This window comes from Loxodonta africana, chromosome 12, assembly GCF_030014295.1.
Source record: "Loxodonta africana isolate mLoxAfr1 chromosome 12, mLoxAfr1.hap2, whole genome shotgun sequence".
NCBI lineage: Eukaryota > Metazoa > Chordata > Mammalia > Proboscidea > Elephantidae > Loxodonta > Loxodonta africana.
In genome coordinates, this window is record NC_087353.1 from 22,617,554 (window position 1) to 22,638,282 (window position 20,729).

Sequence of the window (20,729 nt, forward strand, 5' to 3'; positions counted from 1 at the left end):
TTTGAACTGCAGACCTTTTGGTTAGCAGCTGAGCTTTTAACCACCATGTCACCACAACTCCAACCAACCAGCCACCAAATCTTCACGCAATCACTCATGTTTTCGGAGTGAACGCTATTGAAATATACCACGCATGCAAAGAAATACACGAATCATAAATGCACAGTTCAGTCCATCTTCACACTGTGAGCATACCCATGCAACTTGAACCCAGATCAAGAGCTAGGACACAACTAGCAACTCAGCAGCCTCACCTTTTCCAGCTACTGCGCAAACTGACTACCTCCTTCCACCGCCCACAAGGATACACATGGCCTTGACTTCAGCACGGATTTGTTTTGCAAGATTCACCCATGTTGTGTATAGCGTAGTTCATTGTTCATTCATCCTCATTACTGTGTAGTATCTCATTGTGTGAATTTACTTTCCATTCTACTGATGAACATTGGGGTTGTTTCCACTTGTTGGCCATTACTACTTCTACTTACTTCTTTCCTAGTTGATGTTTTATATGGAAGTCCCATTTGCTTTGGGACTGTAATCTTGGTTCGTGGACCTTCAGGCAGGTCAGGAAACCAGCAGGTCCTTCCTGAGGCTTAAAGATCTTCCTGCAAGTGGGCAGTACCACAGATCACTAACTGACTACTTGTTATTCTCCTTTGGTTAACTCAGTTTTTCTGTTTGCCTGGTGCTCTGACCTTCTCTCTCTTTCTCTCCCCCTTCCGTCTAGTCATCTCTACACAAGGTGAAAGAGTCCAGCCCATTGATCAGTAGAAAAATCTCTGATAAAGTGCACTTTCGGGCCATTCAGAGCGAATCTTCAGATACTTTTAGCGACCAGTCCCCCACGTTGGGTGGGGGTCCTCCTGAGCAGGCACTTTTAGACCAGAACAAGCCTCCGACTGAAATGCAGTTTGTGAATGAAGAAGATGTCGAGGCCTTGGGAGCAGCAGCCCCGCCGTTACCTACGAGTGAAGAACACAAACCCCCCTCTGCCAATTTAGCCCAGACAGCAAGCAAGACAGACTCTCCTTCTAGGAAAAAAGGTATAAAGGCTGGGACTCCCAGATTTTTTCTGTGCACATTTTGTATTTTGCAAATTAGAGTTCTTCCTTTCAAAAGTTCAGAATAAATTGAAATAGAAACTGAACCGTGACATTTGTCACGGCCAACCTGTGCTCTTTTGCAGACTATATTGATTTTCAGAACTTAGTCAAAGGAAGTCAGACCTAAGGAGGCTTTGAGAGTCCTACTGTAAACCTCCTCATTGTACAGACTGAGGACACTGAGATCCAGAGGAGCTAATGTGTTCCAAGCCATCAGGCAGAAGTCCTCTTCATGAAACTATGTATGGGATGCCATAAAAAGCGAAGTTCAGAAAGTTGATTAGTGAGCTGATCTTGGTCCTCTCTCTCCCCTTGCTCCTAGTCGCTCCCTGGCCCGTTATCCTGTTTTAATTTCTCATACCATTTGTTACTATTTCAAATGACCGTTTATTTGTGTATATTTTCTCCTGACTTCCCAGACTAGAATGTATGCTCCATGAGATCAAGGATCTTTTCTGTCTGGTTTAACCTTTCTATCCTGGTGCTTAGAACAGTGCTTGGCACCTAGCCGTGCTCCATGGATCTTTAATGAATTGGTTGAATGGCAGTAGCGATGATGTCAAGCCTAGTGTTTGTGAGCCACGTAGCTTTGTGCAGCTTTCTAGATTTGATGAACCAACCCCATAGTGCCCTGCAGCCATGAAGAGGAAATCCAAAATCACGGTGTTTAGCGACTGAGGGCGCTATACTTGAAGTATTGTTGCGGAAGTGCTAACTGAACTGAAGTGCTGACTTCAACATGCTGAGTGCTTAGTATACTTCAGGCACTTTACAGATGAGAAACTGAGGCTCAGCCAAGTTAAGCCACTCGATCAAGGTCACACAGTGAGTGATGGAGCCAGTAGGCAAACCCCGGACAGTCTGGCTATAGTCATCCTGTGCTGCTCACTTCTAATTCCTGGGGTTCTGGGCCAGTTTGGGTGTTTCTGAGCCAATTTTCACATTGTGCTTAAATACCGTTTCTAGAGACACTCAGAAGCCTATCAGTTTGTTTCTAGCAGAATGATTCTCCACTGTGATCCATTTTCCCTTTAATTTAGATAAACGAAGCAGACATCTTGGTGCTGACGGCGTCTACTTGGATGACCTCACAGATATGGATCCTGAAGTGGCCGCCTTATATTTTCCCAAAAAGTAACATTTCCTTTTTATTCCTCACGTCATTTTCTGTATAGCCAGAGTATTACTCTGTGAGCCTGTTTTTTTTTTTTTTTTTCTCATTGATTAGAACACTAGTAAGGAAAGACAGTGAGAGGCTGATATTTTACCATGAAAAGCACCCAGTGGAAAGAATTGACTCTGTGTGTGCCCTTAAGTATGTGCACATCTCTGTGTGTCCATGCACGTGGCCGGCTTCCCACCTGGAGACCAGAAGCGTGGGCACCAGGCTGTCTCACACCATGAGCCTAAGATTTTTGTCTGCTGTGGTCATTGCACCACCGTCCAAATAATCATCAGAAAGTGGGCCGCTGCACCGTCCTCCCCCCTCCCCAGGAGAGATTTTCCTGTGGTCCTTGGGGTTTCATCTTCAGCTCGTCCCTAGGGCAGCTTGCTTTCTTTGTCTTTAGTTTATTTCACATGGGCTTGGGAGGGGACACAAGGCCATGCCAACACCTAAAAATAATTGTCCCTGCTAAGGTGAATTTATTTTTACTTCTGTTTCATTGTCACAGTGCTTTAATGAAAAGTCTGACCAGAGATGAAATCATTTGCTTCTCTGAGGTGTAGCAGATTGCTAGAGAGTAGTTTGATGTCTATGTGAGACCCCCCGCCCCGCCCCACCCCGCCAAAAAAAGAAAGTTCTCAGAACATCTCCATTTTTTCTTCTCCCAGTGGAGATCCTTCTGGGCTCGCCAAACACGCCAATGACCTTGGAGTCCGGTCAGCCAACCAGTCCCCGCAGTCCATGGGCAGCTCTGGCATTGACAGTGGTGTGGAGAGCACCTCGGATGGCATGAGGGACCTGCCATCCATTGCCATCTCCCTCTGCGGGGGTCTCAGTGACAACAGGGAGATAATGAAAGGTACTGCAGATGCACGGTTGCATCTGGTTTTTAAGCCAAGAGCACCCTCTTGTGGCCGCTGACCAGAACTTTCAGAAAACCAGCTTACCCAAAAAAACTAGGTTTCTTTAAGTACATAGTTCATTTCAAAAGTACCTTTAAAAAAAAAAAAGTAACTTCCTTTGGAGCACGAATGACTTTTTGTTCCTTCACAATCCAAATGTTTCAGGTTTGCAGTTAGCTGACCTCAGAGTTCTATTGATCATACATGGCTTCAGGTACCAACAAAGCCATTGGGGTTAGTGTGGGTGTATTCAGCCATCTATGGTCAGGCAGCGTTTGCAGAACACCATTGTATCTCCTGAGCCCCATACCAGTTACACAGAGGTGTCTGCCCAGAGTCTGTGGCCTAGTGGGAACATCAGTCTTATGAACGTACAGTGCTTTGGAAGTGTGTGAAAAATGCTGTGGGGCCTTGGAGGAGAGAGGGAGGTCTGAGATTGCCTGAGGAAGTCTCGGAACACTTCACAGTTGGACTTGAAGAGTGCTGTTGGGGTTGGCTTAGGTGGTTCATTAATTCATAGCATCCACCATATTTGTAACAACAATTTTTCCAGGGCAATGTACGCCAGAGACTCCTAGTCAGTACAGTCAGCAGTTGTCAACTGATGAACTCTTTAGCTAGACCTAGCTGCCCTCCCTCAGCCCCTTACACCTCCTAACGCCTGGCACCTTCTCATCTGCCCCGAGTTTGGTGGGGCTGCCTCTGCAGTAAGGCTGCACAGGGTCAGCCAGGCAGGGGCCCCTCCAGCCTGCAAACTTATTACAGGTGACAGTAATGAACCACTACAGCTGCTAACATTTGTTGAGCCCTTACTTAAGGCAGGGCACTGTGCTCTACATTCATTACCTTATCTATCCTCACAATGGCCCTAGGAGGTAGACAGGATGATTATTCATTCTGCAGATGAGAGAGCTGAGACTTGAGATTCATCACTTGCCCCAGGTCACATCAATAAATGTGACTTACACCTAGGGAGTCTGTCTTCAGAGCCCTGCTCACTGTTAACCTACTTCTACAGATGCGTACGTTGCCATACTTCCCACACACCTCCTCCCTGGACTGCTCACATCTTCAGACATTGCCCAGCCACCCTTCCTTCTCCACAGACGCTACCCCAAAACAAAATGAAGCCCCCTCTACAGCTACCTTTTATAGAATTGTCCACACAGTTGGAATGCACGAACTCTCAGAAAACATGTGAATGAAAAAGAAAAATATGCCTGTTTTTTAATGTAATTTTCTTTTTCTGTTCTTTCCCTTATCCGCTGTGATCGCCTTCGCAGATGCATTTTTGGAACAAGCGGTGTCCTATCAACAGTTTGTGGACAACCCTGCTATCATCGATGACCCCAACCTTGTGGTGAAGATTGGGAATAAGTAAGTCCCTCCCGGAGGTCATTCTGGCGGTACCACGATACTATTTCAGTTTTATTTTTTTAAATATGCAGAGACCCAGATATTAAACCTTAAAATATATATAAAAAAGCATTTGCTAAAATTAGTTATTCTCTCTTCACTTTTGGCAAAATTCTGTATTCTTGTATAGTTGATAGGCTGAGGTAGCTATAGATCTTGTGGATTTTAGTGTGTGTCTACACTGGATTTTGTAACTGAGTTTGTGAAGTCATAATGCTTGGCTCGTGGGACTCAGACCCCATATGTTGTTGTTGTTAAGTGCCGTTGAGTTGGTTCTGACTCATAGTGACCCTCTGTGCAACAGAATGAAACACTGGTCCTGCGCCATCCTCAGAATCATTGTTATGCTTAAGCCCATTGTTGCAGTCAGTGTGTCAGTCCATCTCGTTGAGAGTCTTCCTCTTTTTCGATGACTCTCTACTTTAGCAAGCATGATGCCCTTCTCCAGGGACTGGTCCCTCCTGATCACATGTCCAAAGTATGTGAGACGAAGTCTTGCCATCCGTGCTTCTAAGGAGCTTTCTGGCTGTACTTCTTCCAAGACAGATTTATTCGTTCTTCTGGCAGTCCATGGTATATCCAATATTCTTCACCAACACCATAATTCGAAGGCATCAATTCTTCTTTGGTTTTCCTTATTTGTTATCCAGCTTTCACTTGCATATGATGGGATTGAAAATACCATGGGTTGGGTCAGGTGCACCCCACATGGTACGTAGATAAACAGAGTAGACTACATGTACCAGTGCCTGTAAAACTTCCTTGTTTGAGGTAAAGGGATGTACAGACACTTTTGCAGACTGTCAACAAACTTTTCTTCCCGAGATGAAGTCATAAATGTTTTACATGTTACCTTAGGCTAAGCTAGCTGCCTTATCCTTGAAATGTGGCAAGAAATGCCATAAGCACTTGGGTTGTTTGAGGCAACAACGGCACAGTGGAATTTGGGCTGCTCTCCAGCTAGCCACTGGTGTCTCCTGGCAGGTCTGACTGTGTGAGCTTGAGCCATGTCTGTTGTTTGGCCTCTTAACGTGGCCACCGTGGGGTTACGTAGAGATGGGAAGCCATTGGCAAGGGCCGGTTATGTGGGGGAGGTCTGGGAAATGTTAGAAACAGTATTGGCCTCTCTGAGAACCTAGCTGGAGTTCCACAGCTTTCCTTGACTGCTTCTCATGACTTATAAAGATTTTCAGCCTGTGCCTTGATCTTTTGACATCTCTTTCATTTTTCTGCCATGCTAGATATTATAATTGGACGACAGCAGCACCTCTACTCCTGGCAATGCAGGCCTTCCAGAAACCGTTGCCAAAGGTGAGCTTTAACATGCGAAAGAAAGGGGATGCTCAAAATGATGAGTGGCTTAATATGGGTAGTTGGAATTTAACTTTTATTTTAAAACCCACAAAGTTAATTACACTATGCTGTTTTGAAGTTCATGGGTATTTACTTCAGGAGTTTCAAATCTGTCATGCACCTTGGATGCCCTCCTCCTTATCAAGGCAAAACCTATCAATCTTGGCAGTACTGGACCAAGTCCTGCCTCCTCCATGATTCTTAACACCGAGCTAGGGACACAGGTGGGAATAGAGCTGATGGTTGCCAGGATGGTCAGAGCCAAATGATAATGCAGAGAGAAAAGGTTCACAGTTGAAGGGTTGGAGCAGCCAGAGGGGCCGGGCACAGGGAGGCAGCACGTCAGACATCAAAAGCCAGCACTAATGTCAGGTGTTGCCTCAGCCGGGAAGCCACATGCCTGCTTCTCTGAGGCACGTGCCAGACCAGGGTCTGGGCAGCTCATAAGAGTATGTAAATATTGCAGGGAAGAGTTTTGTGATTTTTTGCTAAAGGTTTTATACTTTTTTATTAGTTTTTTTTTTTTTTTTTTTGATGCCTATGATTTCCCCTGTCTACCTATCGTCGTAGCATCCTTTTAGATTTTGAAGCCGTGTTTTCTGGTCTTTATGAGTTCAAAATTGTTATAGCACCCTGCTGGAATCTTCCTTTGTCATGATGTATTGATCTCTTTATTTCTAAAATGCTTTTTTCCTTAAAATGTATTTTATTTTGTATCAATTTAGCCATACTGGCTTTCTTTTGAATATTATTTTCACTGGTGTGTCTTTTCCTATCGGTTTATTCTGTACTCTTCTGTGTTGTTACATTTTAAAAGCACCTCTTGTGAACACTGTATAGTGAATGTTTAAAAGATAAAATTATGAGTATCTGCCTTTTTTTTTTTTTTAAATCCATTTATAGTCAATATTGATAGATTTATTGCTACCCTTTTTGGTGCTTTTGAAACCATCTTCCCCCTCTCCCCCTTTTGCTTTGTTTTCCTTCCATTTCTGTTTTTTATTGAACAGATCAAGTTTTATTTAGTTAAGACTCTATTTTATTTGGGCTTTTATATATTTTAGAGATTATCGTTAAATTTTCTAATAAGCATAATTTATTTAGAGTCTAAAGAGAGTCAATTTTTTATGAATAATCTAAGACTTGGACCATGTTAAATGAGTCCCCTTTCATTTTACCTGTACTTATTACCCAATATTTGAGTTCTACCTTGTTGATAAATCTCCCTAAAATAGTCACTATTATTATTAGCATGGCTTTATAGGATCAGTGGTTGATTAGATTTATCCCTGTGCTTTATCAGCTTCTCTACTCACCATTATTTTTTACATCTAACTTTTTTCTGTTAGTTTTAAGTTCTTTTTCCAGAACTACATCCTTAGTTCCCTCAGTAAGGGTTTGTGAGTAGTAAGCTCTCTCAGTCTTTTGTCTGACAAACTTCAGCAACATTGTCCCTTGACTTTGTCATTGTTGGTAACTGCTATTCCTCGGTAGTCTTAATTTCAAACATCCCATTATCTTGCTACCATTTCCTAACTTTCTGGCTTACTTTGTCTAGTGCCTCAACTCCAACAATCCTTGGACTTTGAATCTATTTATTCTACCACCTTTTCACTGTCTCACCCACCTCAAATCCTTTTTTTCTTCTTTTCCTGGCTTAAATTCCATGGCCAATCCTTGTAATAATTTCTCTTGAATACTCTCTCAACTCTCTTGCCCACTCTCACATTGTCACACTTCTTGGCTAAATCACAATCTTGGTTGATTTTTTTCTCCTACTCCATACCTGCCCAAGTGCAGCTGAACATGGCTAAAGTAAAACACACCACATCATGCCAAATGGTGTCAAATGACCCCTAATGCTGTCTTGCTATCATAGCCCATTTACTCTCCAGCTCTCTTAGATGACTATTTTACGCTTGTCTCTCCTCAAATCTCCAACATCGCCTTCCCTGTTTCTTGCTGCTGGTGACCTTGCTTCTTATTTCACTGAGAAAACTGCAGCAATCAGAAGCAAGCTTCTACTGTGTCTACTCTCTACCTACATCTGCACACACTGTCTTGTCTCCTGTTAGTGATGAGCTTGCAGTGCTTCAAACTACAGCTGTCATTCCCACTTGGGCACCACTCCAGCAATTCTCCCCTCTCTCTTCTGCACCCTCAGTATTGTCTCTCCTAGATCAGTACCACTGGCATATACGTTCCATTAGTTGTCTCATCCCTTTAAAACCCTCTGTTAATCCCACTACTGTTCTAATGCTTTTCTTTCTCTTATAGCACGACTCTTTGAAAGACTTGTTGATACTCGTTGCCTTCAATTTCTATTCTATCTGGAACCCACTCCAATCAGTATTTTGCCCTCATTACAGCACCAAAAACACTTTTAATCAAGGTCACCAATGACCTCCATGTTGGTAAATACAGTAGTCAGTATTCAGATCTGATCTTACTTGACTTGTCAGCAGCATTTGACCCAGATGATCACTCCTCCCTCCTTGGAACACTTTCTTTACGTGGCTTTCAGCTGAAAACCCCTGCTTACTTTCCTACCTTTCAGGCCACCTCTCTGTCCACTTTACTGGTTCTTAGCCTCTAGACCTCTAAATGTTGGAATTCCCAGTACTTCTATGTGGGCGAAGTGGGCCAGCATGGAAGAATTTTGAGAAGAGTGACAGGATCTGAGTTAAGTTTCGCACTTAAGTATCACACTGGTTGTTATGTTAATAACAGACTGAAGCGGGGAAGCAGGAAGAAGAGAGGTGAGGTAGACATCTATGCAATACCCAGATGAGAGATGGTGATGGTTGAGAGAAGTGGTCAGATTCTAGATGTATTCAGATAGATTTGAGCATGCTGTTTGAATTGTCTGTTAGATACCCAAACAAAGATGTTGAGCAGGCAGCTTTAAGTCACACTTAGAATGGGGTCTGCTTCCCCATTTCCAAAAATTATAAAAATATACCCCCATATTTTCTTCTAGTACTTTGGTTTTAAATCTTTGATGCATCTGGATTTTATTTTGGGCGTAATGACTGAGTTTGCTCCATCTAGATTTTATTTTGAGGATGTTGAGCAAGGAATAAGAAACCAACAGTTTTTTCCACTTGGCTATTAACTCAGTTAGAATGCTTTTTTTTTTTTTTTTTGCGGGAAGCAGTGACTAAAAGTGGCTTAAATCATAGGAGTTTATTATCTTACATAATATTCTTAATAACAAGAATCCTAGAGATCAGAGGTTTTAGGTTTGATTAATTTGGGTTAACATCTTTGTGATTTTTTTGCATTTCCTTTACACCCTTACTTCACACAACCACATCCAAAATAGGAAAGATGGGGGCAGGCTTTTCATATTTCATTGGCCACAAAGGGCACGTAATCACCCCCTAAACCAGTTGTTGACAAAGCAATAGAATAATTATGAGGAGCTTCAACCAACCAAAGTTCGTTCTCTGGGTTGAGGCTGTCTTCCCTGAACATATTGCAACCTGATTCCTGAATAGAGTTTGGAATCTGTTGGCAAGAAAGAAAGGAGATAATGCATCTAGAGAGGCAGCTAACAGAGTCCTCTACTCAATTACACTAATAAACCCGAAACCAAACCTGTTGCTCTGGAATTGATTCTAACTCAGCAACCCTATAGGGTTTCCAAGGCTGTAAATTTTTATGGAAGCAGACTGCCACTTCTTTCTCTTTGGAGTGGCTGGTGAGTTCTAACGGCCGACCTTTTGATTAGCAGCCGACCACTTTAACCACTGTGCCACCAACCAGAAGAAACCAAACCGGTTGCTGTCCAGTCGATTCCAACTCATAGTAACCCTATAGGACAGAGTACAACTGCCCCATAGGGTTTCCAAGGAGTGGCTGGTGGATTCGAACTGCTGACCTTTTGGTTAGCAGCCGAGCTCTTAACCACTGTACCACCAGGGCTTCAGTTATCCTACCATGTATTAAATAAGTAACCTTTTCTCCCACGGATAGATAATTACAATTTTATCATATATTAAATTTTTCTATGAACTTAAGAGTTTCTCTTCTATTCACTGATATGTTTATTTATGTACTGGTACTGCGTTCTTTTAATTACTGTAGCTTTTAAACATGTTTTAATATCTAGTGAGATTTGTGCCTATTCATTATTCTTCTGTTGCAGAATTTTCTTGACTATTTTTGTTCGTTTTTCCACATGAACTTGAGATTCAATTTGTCTAGGTCTGAAATAATCTTACTAGGTTTTTTTTTTCCTTCCTTTTTTAAGAATTGGAGTCGTGTTACATTTATGGGTGAAATTAGGGGGGAAGAAGGGGAACTGACATCTTTATGAATTCTCCTGTTTGTACTTTTGTATATTCAAAGTTTTCTTTTGTGCCAGGCATGTTTTAAACGATTAAAAAAAAAAAAAAAACACTTAGGCTAAATATGTAAGGTATTTACCTGTCTACTTATTTGTGACCTGTTAAGTTGAAAGACTTAAGTCTTTCTCCCATTACCAGCTGAGGTTTTGGCTATTTGAGAGCTCTGTAAACTGAGGAGGAGGAATTAGATAACATTTACTCTGTCCTGGAATTAGCCTTCAAGATAGATGCCTTGTCTTTTGAAAATGCTTAGAAAATTATTAATACTTAATCTTTCCTTATCAAACTTTCATTTATTTTAAGGCAAAAGGCCAGGAGTCTGAATTTTTAATATTTGAGATTTTAAGTCAAATGCATCTGTTAATAGTCAGTTTGTAAAAATTCAGAAATTTACACTTACTAAAAAGATCCTGTGCCTTTTACCTTTTGTTTAAAACTTCTATCCTCTACTCCGTGTTAATCATTCCATGTTTTATTTTATAATCTTCATATTGAGGGTGACAATTAATATTTTAACCAGTAAGCCACTTTAATTGGAAAACTTTTGGTCTTACTAATCACTAATGATATTTAATGCTTTCTTTTTTTTTTTTCCTTGTTGTTGTTGTGTTGTATTTTATTTGTTGTTTGTTTTTTCCTTTAACATCTTCTTAAGTCTTCATGCTTAAGTTACCTTAATGTAATTTTGGACACCATTAGGTTTTGCTTCTCTAAAGTTTTTAATCCGCAAACAGTATGTTGTATTTCCTCAGATTTTCTTTTAATATTCCTTTAATTTGCATGTGTGTTTCTTTTGGTTTGAATGTGCGAAGTTGATCTTTTTTTGGTTCCATTATTTATGTTACCATCCATTTAAAACAGGCCACTGTGGAATCTATCATGAGGGATAAGATGCCCAAAAAGGGAGGAAGATGGTGGTTTTCATGGAGGGGAAGAAATACCACAATCAAAGAGGTAAGCATGGAAAACAAAGCCACGTCTCTACTTAGCTTAGCAGATTTAGGTTTTATGCAATGAAGTTTATGTTTTCATGTTCTTATGTCAGAGAAACAAGCATAAGCTATGGTACTGAGTTTTCATGAGCCAAACTTGCCACAAAGTAAGGAAAGGCATCACAGAATGTCAGGAAGGTAGAAAAGAAGAGTGAGCAGAGAGTTGGACTCATCTCCTAGCTGTCTTACCTCTTAGCCTGGAGACCATGGTCAAGTCACTTCCCCTTTGTGTCACATCTTCATCTGTTAAAAGGAGGGTTTCAACTTGATGATGATAAGAGTCTTTCACCTTTCTTTTTTTTTTTAAATTAAATATCCTTCTGTTTCTTATGAGGATAGTTTTAATGAGATGTATTTACAGTGATAGATTATTCTTATTTGACATTTCATTTAAATAACATGTCTAAATATACATGGCTTTCGTTTCCATCTATATAAATGCCTATATATAGATACACACATTTTTTTCCCAGGTCTCTTCTTTATTGATGTCTTAACCTCTCCTTGAAACACTTCCTTCACCTGGCACCCATGCCGCTGTGTTCACCTAGTTTTCCTCGTCCCTCTCTGGCTGTCCCTCTTCTGGCTTAGCTCCCTTTACAAGGCCATTTAATTTTAGAGTTTCTTAAGGGTTGTTTTAGAGTCTTCTCTTCTGTTACTACTTTACTCCTTATGTTTTCCATAGGCAGTCTCACCCATACCCCATGCTGATGACACCATTTTTATTTCCCAACCAAACACTCTTTTTTCACTCCAGGTCCATTTACTAAATAGGCAGCTAGGTAGACATTTCCACATGGATGCTTCAAAGACACTTCAAATCATCGTTTTTAAAATTGAACTCCCAATATCCCTGTGAGTTCTTCCTTTGTTGGTGCCATAATCAGAAAATAGCATCACTGTCCATCAATAGGCTCGCTACTTCCTTGGACTAGACACTTCCTTTTTCCTCACTCCACACATTCAACCCATTGTCAGCCTATCAATTTACTACCCTAGATATTTCTCAAATTTGTCCATTTCTCTCCATCTCCAGCCCCACAAATCTAGGCTACCACCAGCTTTCCCAGGAATGCTTCTTAATGGTCTATTAGTATCCATTTTTGTCCTTTCTTCTTCATTCTCTGAGCTGCAGTTAGATTCATCTATTTAGGATACCAGTCTAATTTATGTAACTCCCTGCTTAAAGCCTTTTTAAGGACTCTTATAATTAAGATTGACGCTGTCAAGTGTTTCATTTTACTCGGATTCAGAATCAATGCCTATGGAAGCAGCAGTCAGGAAATCAGGTGACATACTGCATTGGGCAAATCTGCTGCAAAAGACCTCTTTAAAGTGTTGAAAAGCAAAGATATCACTTTGAGGACTAAGATGCACCTGACCTAAGCTGTGGTATTTTCAATTGCCTCATATGCATGCGAAAGCTGGACAATGAATAAGGAAGACTGAAGAATTGATGCCTTTTAATTATGTTGGCAAAGAATATTGAGTATACCTTGGGCTACCAGAAGGATGAACAAGTCGGTCTTTGAAGAAGTATAGCCAGAATGCTCCTTGGAAGCAAGAATGGTGGGACTTCATTTCACATACTTTGGACATGTTATGAGGAGGGACCAGTCCCTAGAGAAGGACATCGTGATTGGTAAAGTAGAGGGTCATTGGAAAAGAGCAAGATCCTCGACAAGGTGCGTTAACACACTGTCTGCAACATTCAGCTCAAGTATAACAATGATTGTGAGGATGGCACAGGACTGGACAGTGTTTTGTTCTGTTGTACATAGGATCGCTATGTACCAACTTGACGGTGCCTAACAACAACAACATAATTGAGAGTGGTCTACAGGACTTGCATATTCTAGTCTCTGCCTCCTTCTTCAGCCTCATCTTTTGCCATTCTCCCCCTGCTCTCTGTGCTTTAGCTTCACTGGCTGAAGGTATAATTCTGCCTCAAGGCCATTTGTATATTACTTTCTCTGCCTAGTGTTCTTAGGACCCCTCTCACCGCTCTTCACTTAATTGCTGCTCAAATGGCTCTTCTTAGCAGACTAGTCTGCTCACATAGTCCTATGAAGCTTTTCTTCACAAATCTTGCCCAAGTTTATAATCGTACACTTATTAGTGAGACTGTTTGACCAATGTCTCTTTTCCTCTTTAGAACATAAGCTCCATGAAGGAAAAGATTATGTATGGCTTTGATGCCTGTGGTATCCCTGGTGCCCGTAATGGACCCAGGGGAGGGGTTTGGCAAATATTTGTTGAGGATGTTTGTTTGGAATGTAGTATGAAAAAACCCACAAAGACAACACTTAAGTTGCTTGTTATAATAGTGAAAGAAACCCCAGTGAAACTAAATTTATTTGTTCCATTAGTTCAAAGGGAAAAAGTCTGTTGGAAGAGTCTAACTGAGATGTAATTGTTCTCTAACGTTTTCTGTTAGCATTCCTGAGTTTTACTGATTGTCTTATTATCTCCAAGGGTATAAAACAAGTTAAAGCAAATATATATGCTTTGCTTTAGGGGTCTTAAGACATAAAGGACCTTTCTAGTTTCCTTATTAAAGAGCAGAATATTCTAGAGTTTAAGACAGATGGATATTTCATGGACACCTGTATTTGATGTCTTGCATTGAGGGGAATGATAAAATGAAATAAAGCGCCATTTATCAAATTAAATATTTATTAAAAGAAGAGAAATATTATTCACTTGAGATAGATATTATTTTTGAACTAGCCTTATGAAAAATTGTCAGTAGTGGTGACTAAGTTACCTGCTTCAGTAATGAAAAAAATGACTGATATGTTATCATAGCAATTGTGTGCTCAAACAAAGCGAAATATATTTCATGTTAGTTTGTACTCCCCATATGTTGAGACCCACACCCACTGCTGTCGAGTCAATTTTGACTCATAGCGACCCCATGGGGTTTCCGAGGCTGTGAATCTCTATGGAAGCAGACTGCCACGTCTTTCTCCTAAAGAGCCACTGGTGGTTTTGAACCACTGACCTTTCGTTTAGTAGTCAATCGCTTTAACCATTGCACCACCAGGGCACCAGTCACCCTGTTTTGTATTATTCATTTTCGTTATTAAAGTAGCTCAGTAGAACACGTTAACCTGTCTCTCCTGACCAGTGACCACAAATAATGAGATTCGGTCATGTGTCCTTTTCCCCTTGATCTTCCTATCTGGCCTCTTCTTACTCACAGTGAAGCCTTTGGTGCTGGCAAGTGTCTTCCTCCTCCCTCACCTGCGGTGTGCCAGGTGTTGTGCTTTGTGTACGGCATCGCCTTAACCCTCGTAGCTGTGTTATGAGATCGACATTATCGCCCCCATTTTGTAGATGCGGAAACCGGACCCTGAGAGGTTAAATGACTTGCTCACAGTTGATGAGTGAGAGATGCAGGGCTGAGCCCCGTTCTCCTCTTAGAAATCCAAGGCCCTTTCCAGTCCATCAAAGGAGCATGTTCTATTAAGAATATGAGGTTTTGAAAAAGAAAATACTTCCACGTTTTTCCCAAGCAAAATATGGTGTGAAAATATTTTCAAGCGTTTCTACCAGCAATTATAAGGAAATATTTTGAAAGCCCTCGGGTATCCAAGCAGCCCTTGATAAAGCATTTGCATGAGCTACAGTGATTATGAAATTTGATTTGGTGCCACAAACACTTATGGATAACAGACTCATTTCTGTCAAAAATATTTCTCAGCTTAATTTTATGTTTCTAAGCAAGGGAGTAACTAGGACCTGCCCAAATAGGCATACTCAGAGCCTTCCAGGGCCACCCCCAGCGTGTGTGCCACTGGGGAAGGGTCTCCCTTTGGGGTCGCTGTCCTGGGCCTTAGGGGAGCCCATTAGAGAGCACAAGCTGTCGCTCAGGTGCTTTCTCCTTGGTACTTTCCATGACTCTACCTTTTCTTCTCCAGGAAACTAAGCCAGAGCAGTGCTTGGCTGCAAAGGGCCACAGTACTGGAGAGCAGCCGTCACAGCTTAGCATGGCCACCAGGTACAGTGAGAGTCATCTTGGGATGTTATACTCCATTTGGAGTTGGGATGTTAGAACTCCAAAGTCATGGCACATGCCGGTTAGTTGCTGACAGGATTCACCAAGTGGCACAGGCCTCACACGGAGCTGGACCCAGATGCCACCCCTGACATACACTCACCGACCTCAGCTATTTATTTAAATTGGTTTTGCTATCAGTAAAGTGGAGGCAATTGCTCCCTTAGATATCTAATTTACAAGGTAAACGTGAGGCTTAAATGAGATAATGTAACTAGAGCACTTCTCATGGCTCTGGCATATGGCAGCCCTCAGTATTCTGAAGATATTAATGATAAACAACAGCAATAACCATTAACAATGATGTGGAAGTATAAGTATCTCTGCTGAAGGAACTTGCCTTTGCCTACAGTTTCAATACTTACCAGGATTTATGTTGATACTTTTCAAAATATCGATGTGGATTCATTTTAACTTGGCACAAGAGAGATTCAATTTTGATAATGTTGACCGACATTAGTGGTGTTTTGTCTTTAGGTTAATCGATTTGTGTGGGATTTGAGAGTAACATTATTCTAAAGACAATGCTGTTACTCACTAATTGTGATGCTGACAGTACGTAATGCCATTGAGTGATCGGAGCGAATGACATCTTTTATGTATTACCTCATCTTTACAGTATTCCTGTGCTTAAGAAACCCAGGTATTGCATTTCTTATTTAGCAGACAGAAAATGCTAGCAAATTAATTGAAGGCAAGATCCGTATCTTAATCATTTTTGTATCTTAGAGGCAGGCCTGACACATGGTGGGCATTTCATAGAAGTTGTTGAACTATTACTGAGCTGATGAGATTGGCCCAATACCATGTGGTTAACTTATAGGAGAGGCAGGCGTAGATTTCAAGTCTTCTGACTCCTGGCCATAGCTCTGTGTCGTAAACTATTCTATTTCTAGACTCAAATAGTTGGAGATAGAAACCCATGCGCTATCTCAGGTGGCAAGTAGGAAAAAATATGATTTCTTCATTGCTCTCCGTGGAGAAGAGTAGGGCGGTGAGGCGTGCAGAGCCTAGTAAAATTGTTTTTCAGGAAGACTCTGAAGGGCCCGAGTCAGCTCATGGTCAGGATATTGTCAAAGGAAAATCTTAACTGTTTTCCTTGGTAGTGCCCTGGGTCTTATAACTTTCCACCTGATTCCTATCTCGCCCATTCTCTGGCGAAGGGCTTTCATGCAAGAATATTTAGATGCTTTTCCAACCTGGAATTTTGAGTTTGAGTGAACTTAGAAGGGAGAAGGCAGGTGTTTTTAAGATGGTGAACAGACCAGGAATGTATTGTCCTTTGAAAAGATCTACAAAGCAGCCAGTATGCAACCTGGAACCCAGTGGGTATTCAATAACTGGTTGTTTAGCCCTGTTAGTGGGAAGTGGCCAGCTGTAACGGAAACAGCACAGACTTTGGAATCCCGAAGATCTGGTTTGGAATCCTAGCTACACACCTACTAACCGTTTGACCTTAGGCAGACTACTGACCGTATCTGAGCAAAGATAAAAGTGTGATGTTAATGCCCAGAGCAGCTGGGAGGAGGCTGTGACTCATGGGAGATTGAATCTATGAAAGGATATACAAACAAAGATGTAAAACTGTATGTTGTAGGCAGTTTAGACTAGAGGTTTATAGCACTAGATGTGTCCTGCTTTCCTGGAATTCTTTTAAAGAACCATCTCCGTCCTAACAGTGATAATTTCCAAACGTGAGAAGTAGCGCACAACAGGGACTCTGTGAGGCAACCTGTATAATTGTTGGCAGATTAATCAGCTCCTCAAGTGACCGTTTTGCTCACCTGTGAATTGGAGATAGGAATAATACCACACCACAGACATCATGGGTGCATTATGGGAAAGGTGATTGTTTAACCTTCAGTCAAGAATGCAAAAACCAGTGGGGTCCAGAGAGGTGGTGCACCTGAGGCGGCTGTAGGTGAACAGTCAGGAGGGTGGATCTTTGGTGACCTGGAGGACACCTTCTCAGTCTTGAAACCATCCCATTTCAAATGTTTTGAAAAGTCCTTTGTGGGCCAAATGAAAGATGTCTGCAAAATTCAGCCTGCAATCTGCCTGCTTTGGACCTTCAAGATAGAGCTGAGGTTCAGAAATGTTCTAAAGGGTTAGTGTATGACAACCAAGTAGGACACTGTCCAGTACATAGAGGGTGTGCAAGAATGGAGCTGACGCTGCCGTTGGTGTTGTCACTACGGTTATTTTCTCTTTTTCTGGCAGTAGCATGGAGTCCCCAAGGAGGAAGCTGGGCAGGGCGAAGATGGCGGGACACTTCTGTAGCTCTGCCCAACTTGGAACATCTGTGGTTTATTTGAAGTCTTATGGATTTTCTTACTAGCTGATTATAATATGACTCAAAGGTTGACAAAAATTTTTTTCTCAGTTAAATATAAATATTTTAAGACTATTTACTATTGTGAATTAGTCATGCTATGCTTCTGTATCAGACCTAGGAAATGAAGACTTGCTTCTCGTGACAATGAATTGAGATTTTGAAAAATATTAATATGAAGTTCTTTTGGGAAATGAAAACCTTTTTTTATTTATACTAGCATCTTTAGACTTTTAGTGTCCTTGAGAAATTATTAGACTCATGTAGTTGACTTTTAAAAAAAAAAAATGGTATTGGAGTGTTTTCCTAATTGACAGACTTGATTGATGGAACAGTCCCTGATGTCCCATAATTGAGCAAACAGCTTGTCACCATACAAATAATTAAAATACCATTTGAAAAACGTACACCATGGCAAGTGCTAACTTAGATGTTGTTAACAGCTACTCCTCAGAATGCAGATTTTCGAGTGATATGAGCCCTTTTGTTTTGTTTTGCTACTTCTTGCAGAGACACTTTAAAGCAAGCCATGTTTCATGAACTACTGGAAATGGGAGGGCCTTCAGAAAGGGAGCCATTTTGTTTCACACTGAAGGTGGCAGCTGCAAATGCCGTTTACTTGCCCCAAACCGAAACGATTCGCAGCCAGTTGTACAGCGTCCATTTTAGTTTTTGTATCTGTGTTTTCCTTTTTGTATTCCCTCAAACATGGCATGCTACACGAATTTAGCTTTTGTTTTTTTTTTTATAAAGCAACAGATGGAAATAACAGCTCTTCCGCTTTGCTTCTGCATCCTCCCAGCAGAGGCACACATCAATCTGTTGTCACTAAGAGCTTTAGTTCACATTTGGCTCTCATTTCACTCAAAGCTGTTTTGTGGGAACATAAACATTTTCTTATTCAATGAGGTGGCCTGTGGCTCGATTTTCCTTCTGGCCACCCAGGCATTTGTCAGGCCAGGTTTGCTCCGTGACTGAAGTGTCTAAAGCCAGTTGCTGTTGAGTTGACTCTGACTCATGGTGGCCACTTGTATGTCAGAGTAGAATTGTGCTCCGCAGGGTTTTCAGTGACTTTTTTGGAAGTAGATCACGAGGCCTTTCTTCTGAGATGCCTGTGGATGGTCTCAAGTCACCAACCTTTTGGGTAGTTGCTGAGTGCTTAAGTGTTTGCAGCACCCACGGACTACCCTGTCTACAAACCAATGGGTTTTTGGTTCAGAAGAACCAATATTTTCATAGGCTGCTGAGATGTCAGAACTGGAAGGGCTTTTGTTGGAACATCTCATTCTACAGATGAGCCTACTGAGGCCAAGAGAGGAACTCTGTAGTTAGAAGGTCATCACTGGAACTCATGTCTCTCAGTCTGACTGTTTCCAGGCCGTTACCTGCCTGTACCCTAAATTTTTTGGTGGGTGGTATGCAATCTGTTTTTCTACATTTTAACATAAGGAAATTGAGGCTAGAAGAGAAAGAAGTGATTTGTTTACGGTACTACAGCCTGAAGTTACTAGCCAGTGTTCAAACCTGGATTTTCATGATGCTAAGTGAGTCTACTGTACTTAGACTCAGCCCACAATGTCACGTGTGTTGTTTCAAGTTTCTCGTCACATGGAGCTTAGCCCTGCTATGGACCAATCAGAATTCTAGCCTAAGGTCCCTGTCCTTCTCATTCTACACAATCACCTGTTGCCATGGCTATGTCCTAGTGATTGTCTCATCTGCATCTTCAGCCCAGATTGTTCTGCAAAGATCCAAATTCAAGTCCAGGTGCTCCCATATCGTCCTCTGCTTCCCATCATAGCATGTGTGCTGCTGCCTTGTGATTGTTTGGTTCATCTCCCTGCCAGACAAAAAGCCCTGTGAGAGTAGGGGCTGGGCTGTTTGCTCTATCCTCAGCGCCTGGCACAGTACATGATAAGCATTGGTTGAGTGAGCTCCAGTCCACCAGCCCACAGCCTGCAGGTGCCCTCTCCTGGGTCCTGGGAACAGATGCTTGGGGAGGGGCTGTACATTTTAGGAATGGAAATAGCCAGGTCTCCATGTTAAGATGTGGCAGAAATAACACAGAATTGGGGACAGTATTGGATTGTAGGAATTGCTGCTTGAATGAACAAATATGGGGTAAGAAAGTGATAGGGTACATAGGAGATATCTGATAATTTCCTGGTCATAGCGAATGGAGACAAGGGGGAAAACAAGAGTCAGGAGAATAAGAGAATTTTAGCATCCAGAGGTAAGACTTGCTGAGAGAAAAAACTAAATGGAACCCCTGTGTATATGTAAATTCTGCGTGAAGGATATGCTGAGCAGGAAGCCTGGCAGGAGGGCAAAGCACCTGAAGAGCTGGGACATGCCTGCTTTGGGGGCCACTTGGCCTTTCCCATTTTGTTTAGCACTTTGTCAAAGTGTAAGACATGATTAAAGATATTGAAGAGATTTAACATTATTGAAGATATTGTCCCTAGGAAGCAGAGCTAATACTGTTGGTCAGGGATTATGTCATAGCAGGATTTTAATATAGGGAACAATTAATTATTGATATACTTTAGATGAGCTATTTAGACAAAATGAAAATGATTCTCAGCCTGCACCCCCTGCCCCCGCCTCCCTCTACACGGCAAATTATAAAAGTTAGAAGCCTTGCCCTGTGGATTCTGTGCAGGCACATTAGGCCGTATTTGTTGCTTATGTGACGACTCCTTAGAAAAGGTATTGCTTAGGGATTTTGGAGGAGGAGAATTGGTGAGTCTTCTTTATTTTCACTGGCACCTATTTGTATGTCTTAGAAACACCCTAATTATTTGGAATGGTATAGTTAGTGAGAAGCCCTGGTGGCGCAGTGATGAAGAGCTCAGCTGCTAACCAAAAGGTTGGCAGTTGGAATCTACCAGCTGCTCCTTGGAAACTCTATGGGGCAGTTCTACTCTATCCTGTAGGGTTACTTTGAGTCGGAATCAGCTCGACAGCAACGGAGGTACACGTTGGGAACTGATCGGTTTGGGCTGGTAGAAAGTTGGATTCCTAGTGCTCAGCCTGCAGCCTCAGGCGGGG

The 20,729-nt window shown here is 41.7% G+C and overlaps 1 protein-coding gene across 8 annotated transcripts in view; it reads left to right on the plus strand.

Moving 5' to 3' along the window:
- The window catches only part of LPIN1 (lipin 1), a 95,790-nt gene that overhangs the window by 43,610 nt on the left and 31,451 nt on the right, over nt 1–20,729 (plus strand). For 7 of the 8 annotated variants that reach the window (XR_010323552.1, XM_010591922.2, XM_010591921.3 and 4 more), the window contains 7 exons: nt 731–1,046; nt 2,147–2,240; nt 2,940–3,130; nt 4,457–4,550; nt 5,831–5,900; nt 11,156–11,248; nt 15,210–15,289. Coding sequence is in view for 7 of the 8 variants with exons in the window: in XM_010591922.2 (XP_010590224.1) it covers nt 731–1,046; nt 2,147–2,240; nt 2,940–3,130; nt 4,457–4,550; nt 5,831–5,900; nt 11,156–11,248; nt 15,210–15,289 (938 nt within the window). In the remaining variant the exon portion in view is untranslated. The remainder of the gene's footprint in view (nt 1–730; nt 1,047–2,146; nt 2,241–2,939; nt 3,131–4,456; nt 4,551–5,830; nt 5,901–11,155; nt 11,249–15,209; nt 15,290–20,729) is intronic. The other variant, XM_064295040.1, reaches the window with a different exon arrangement.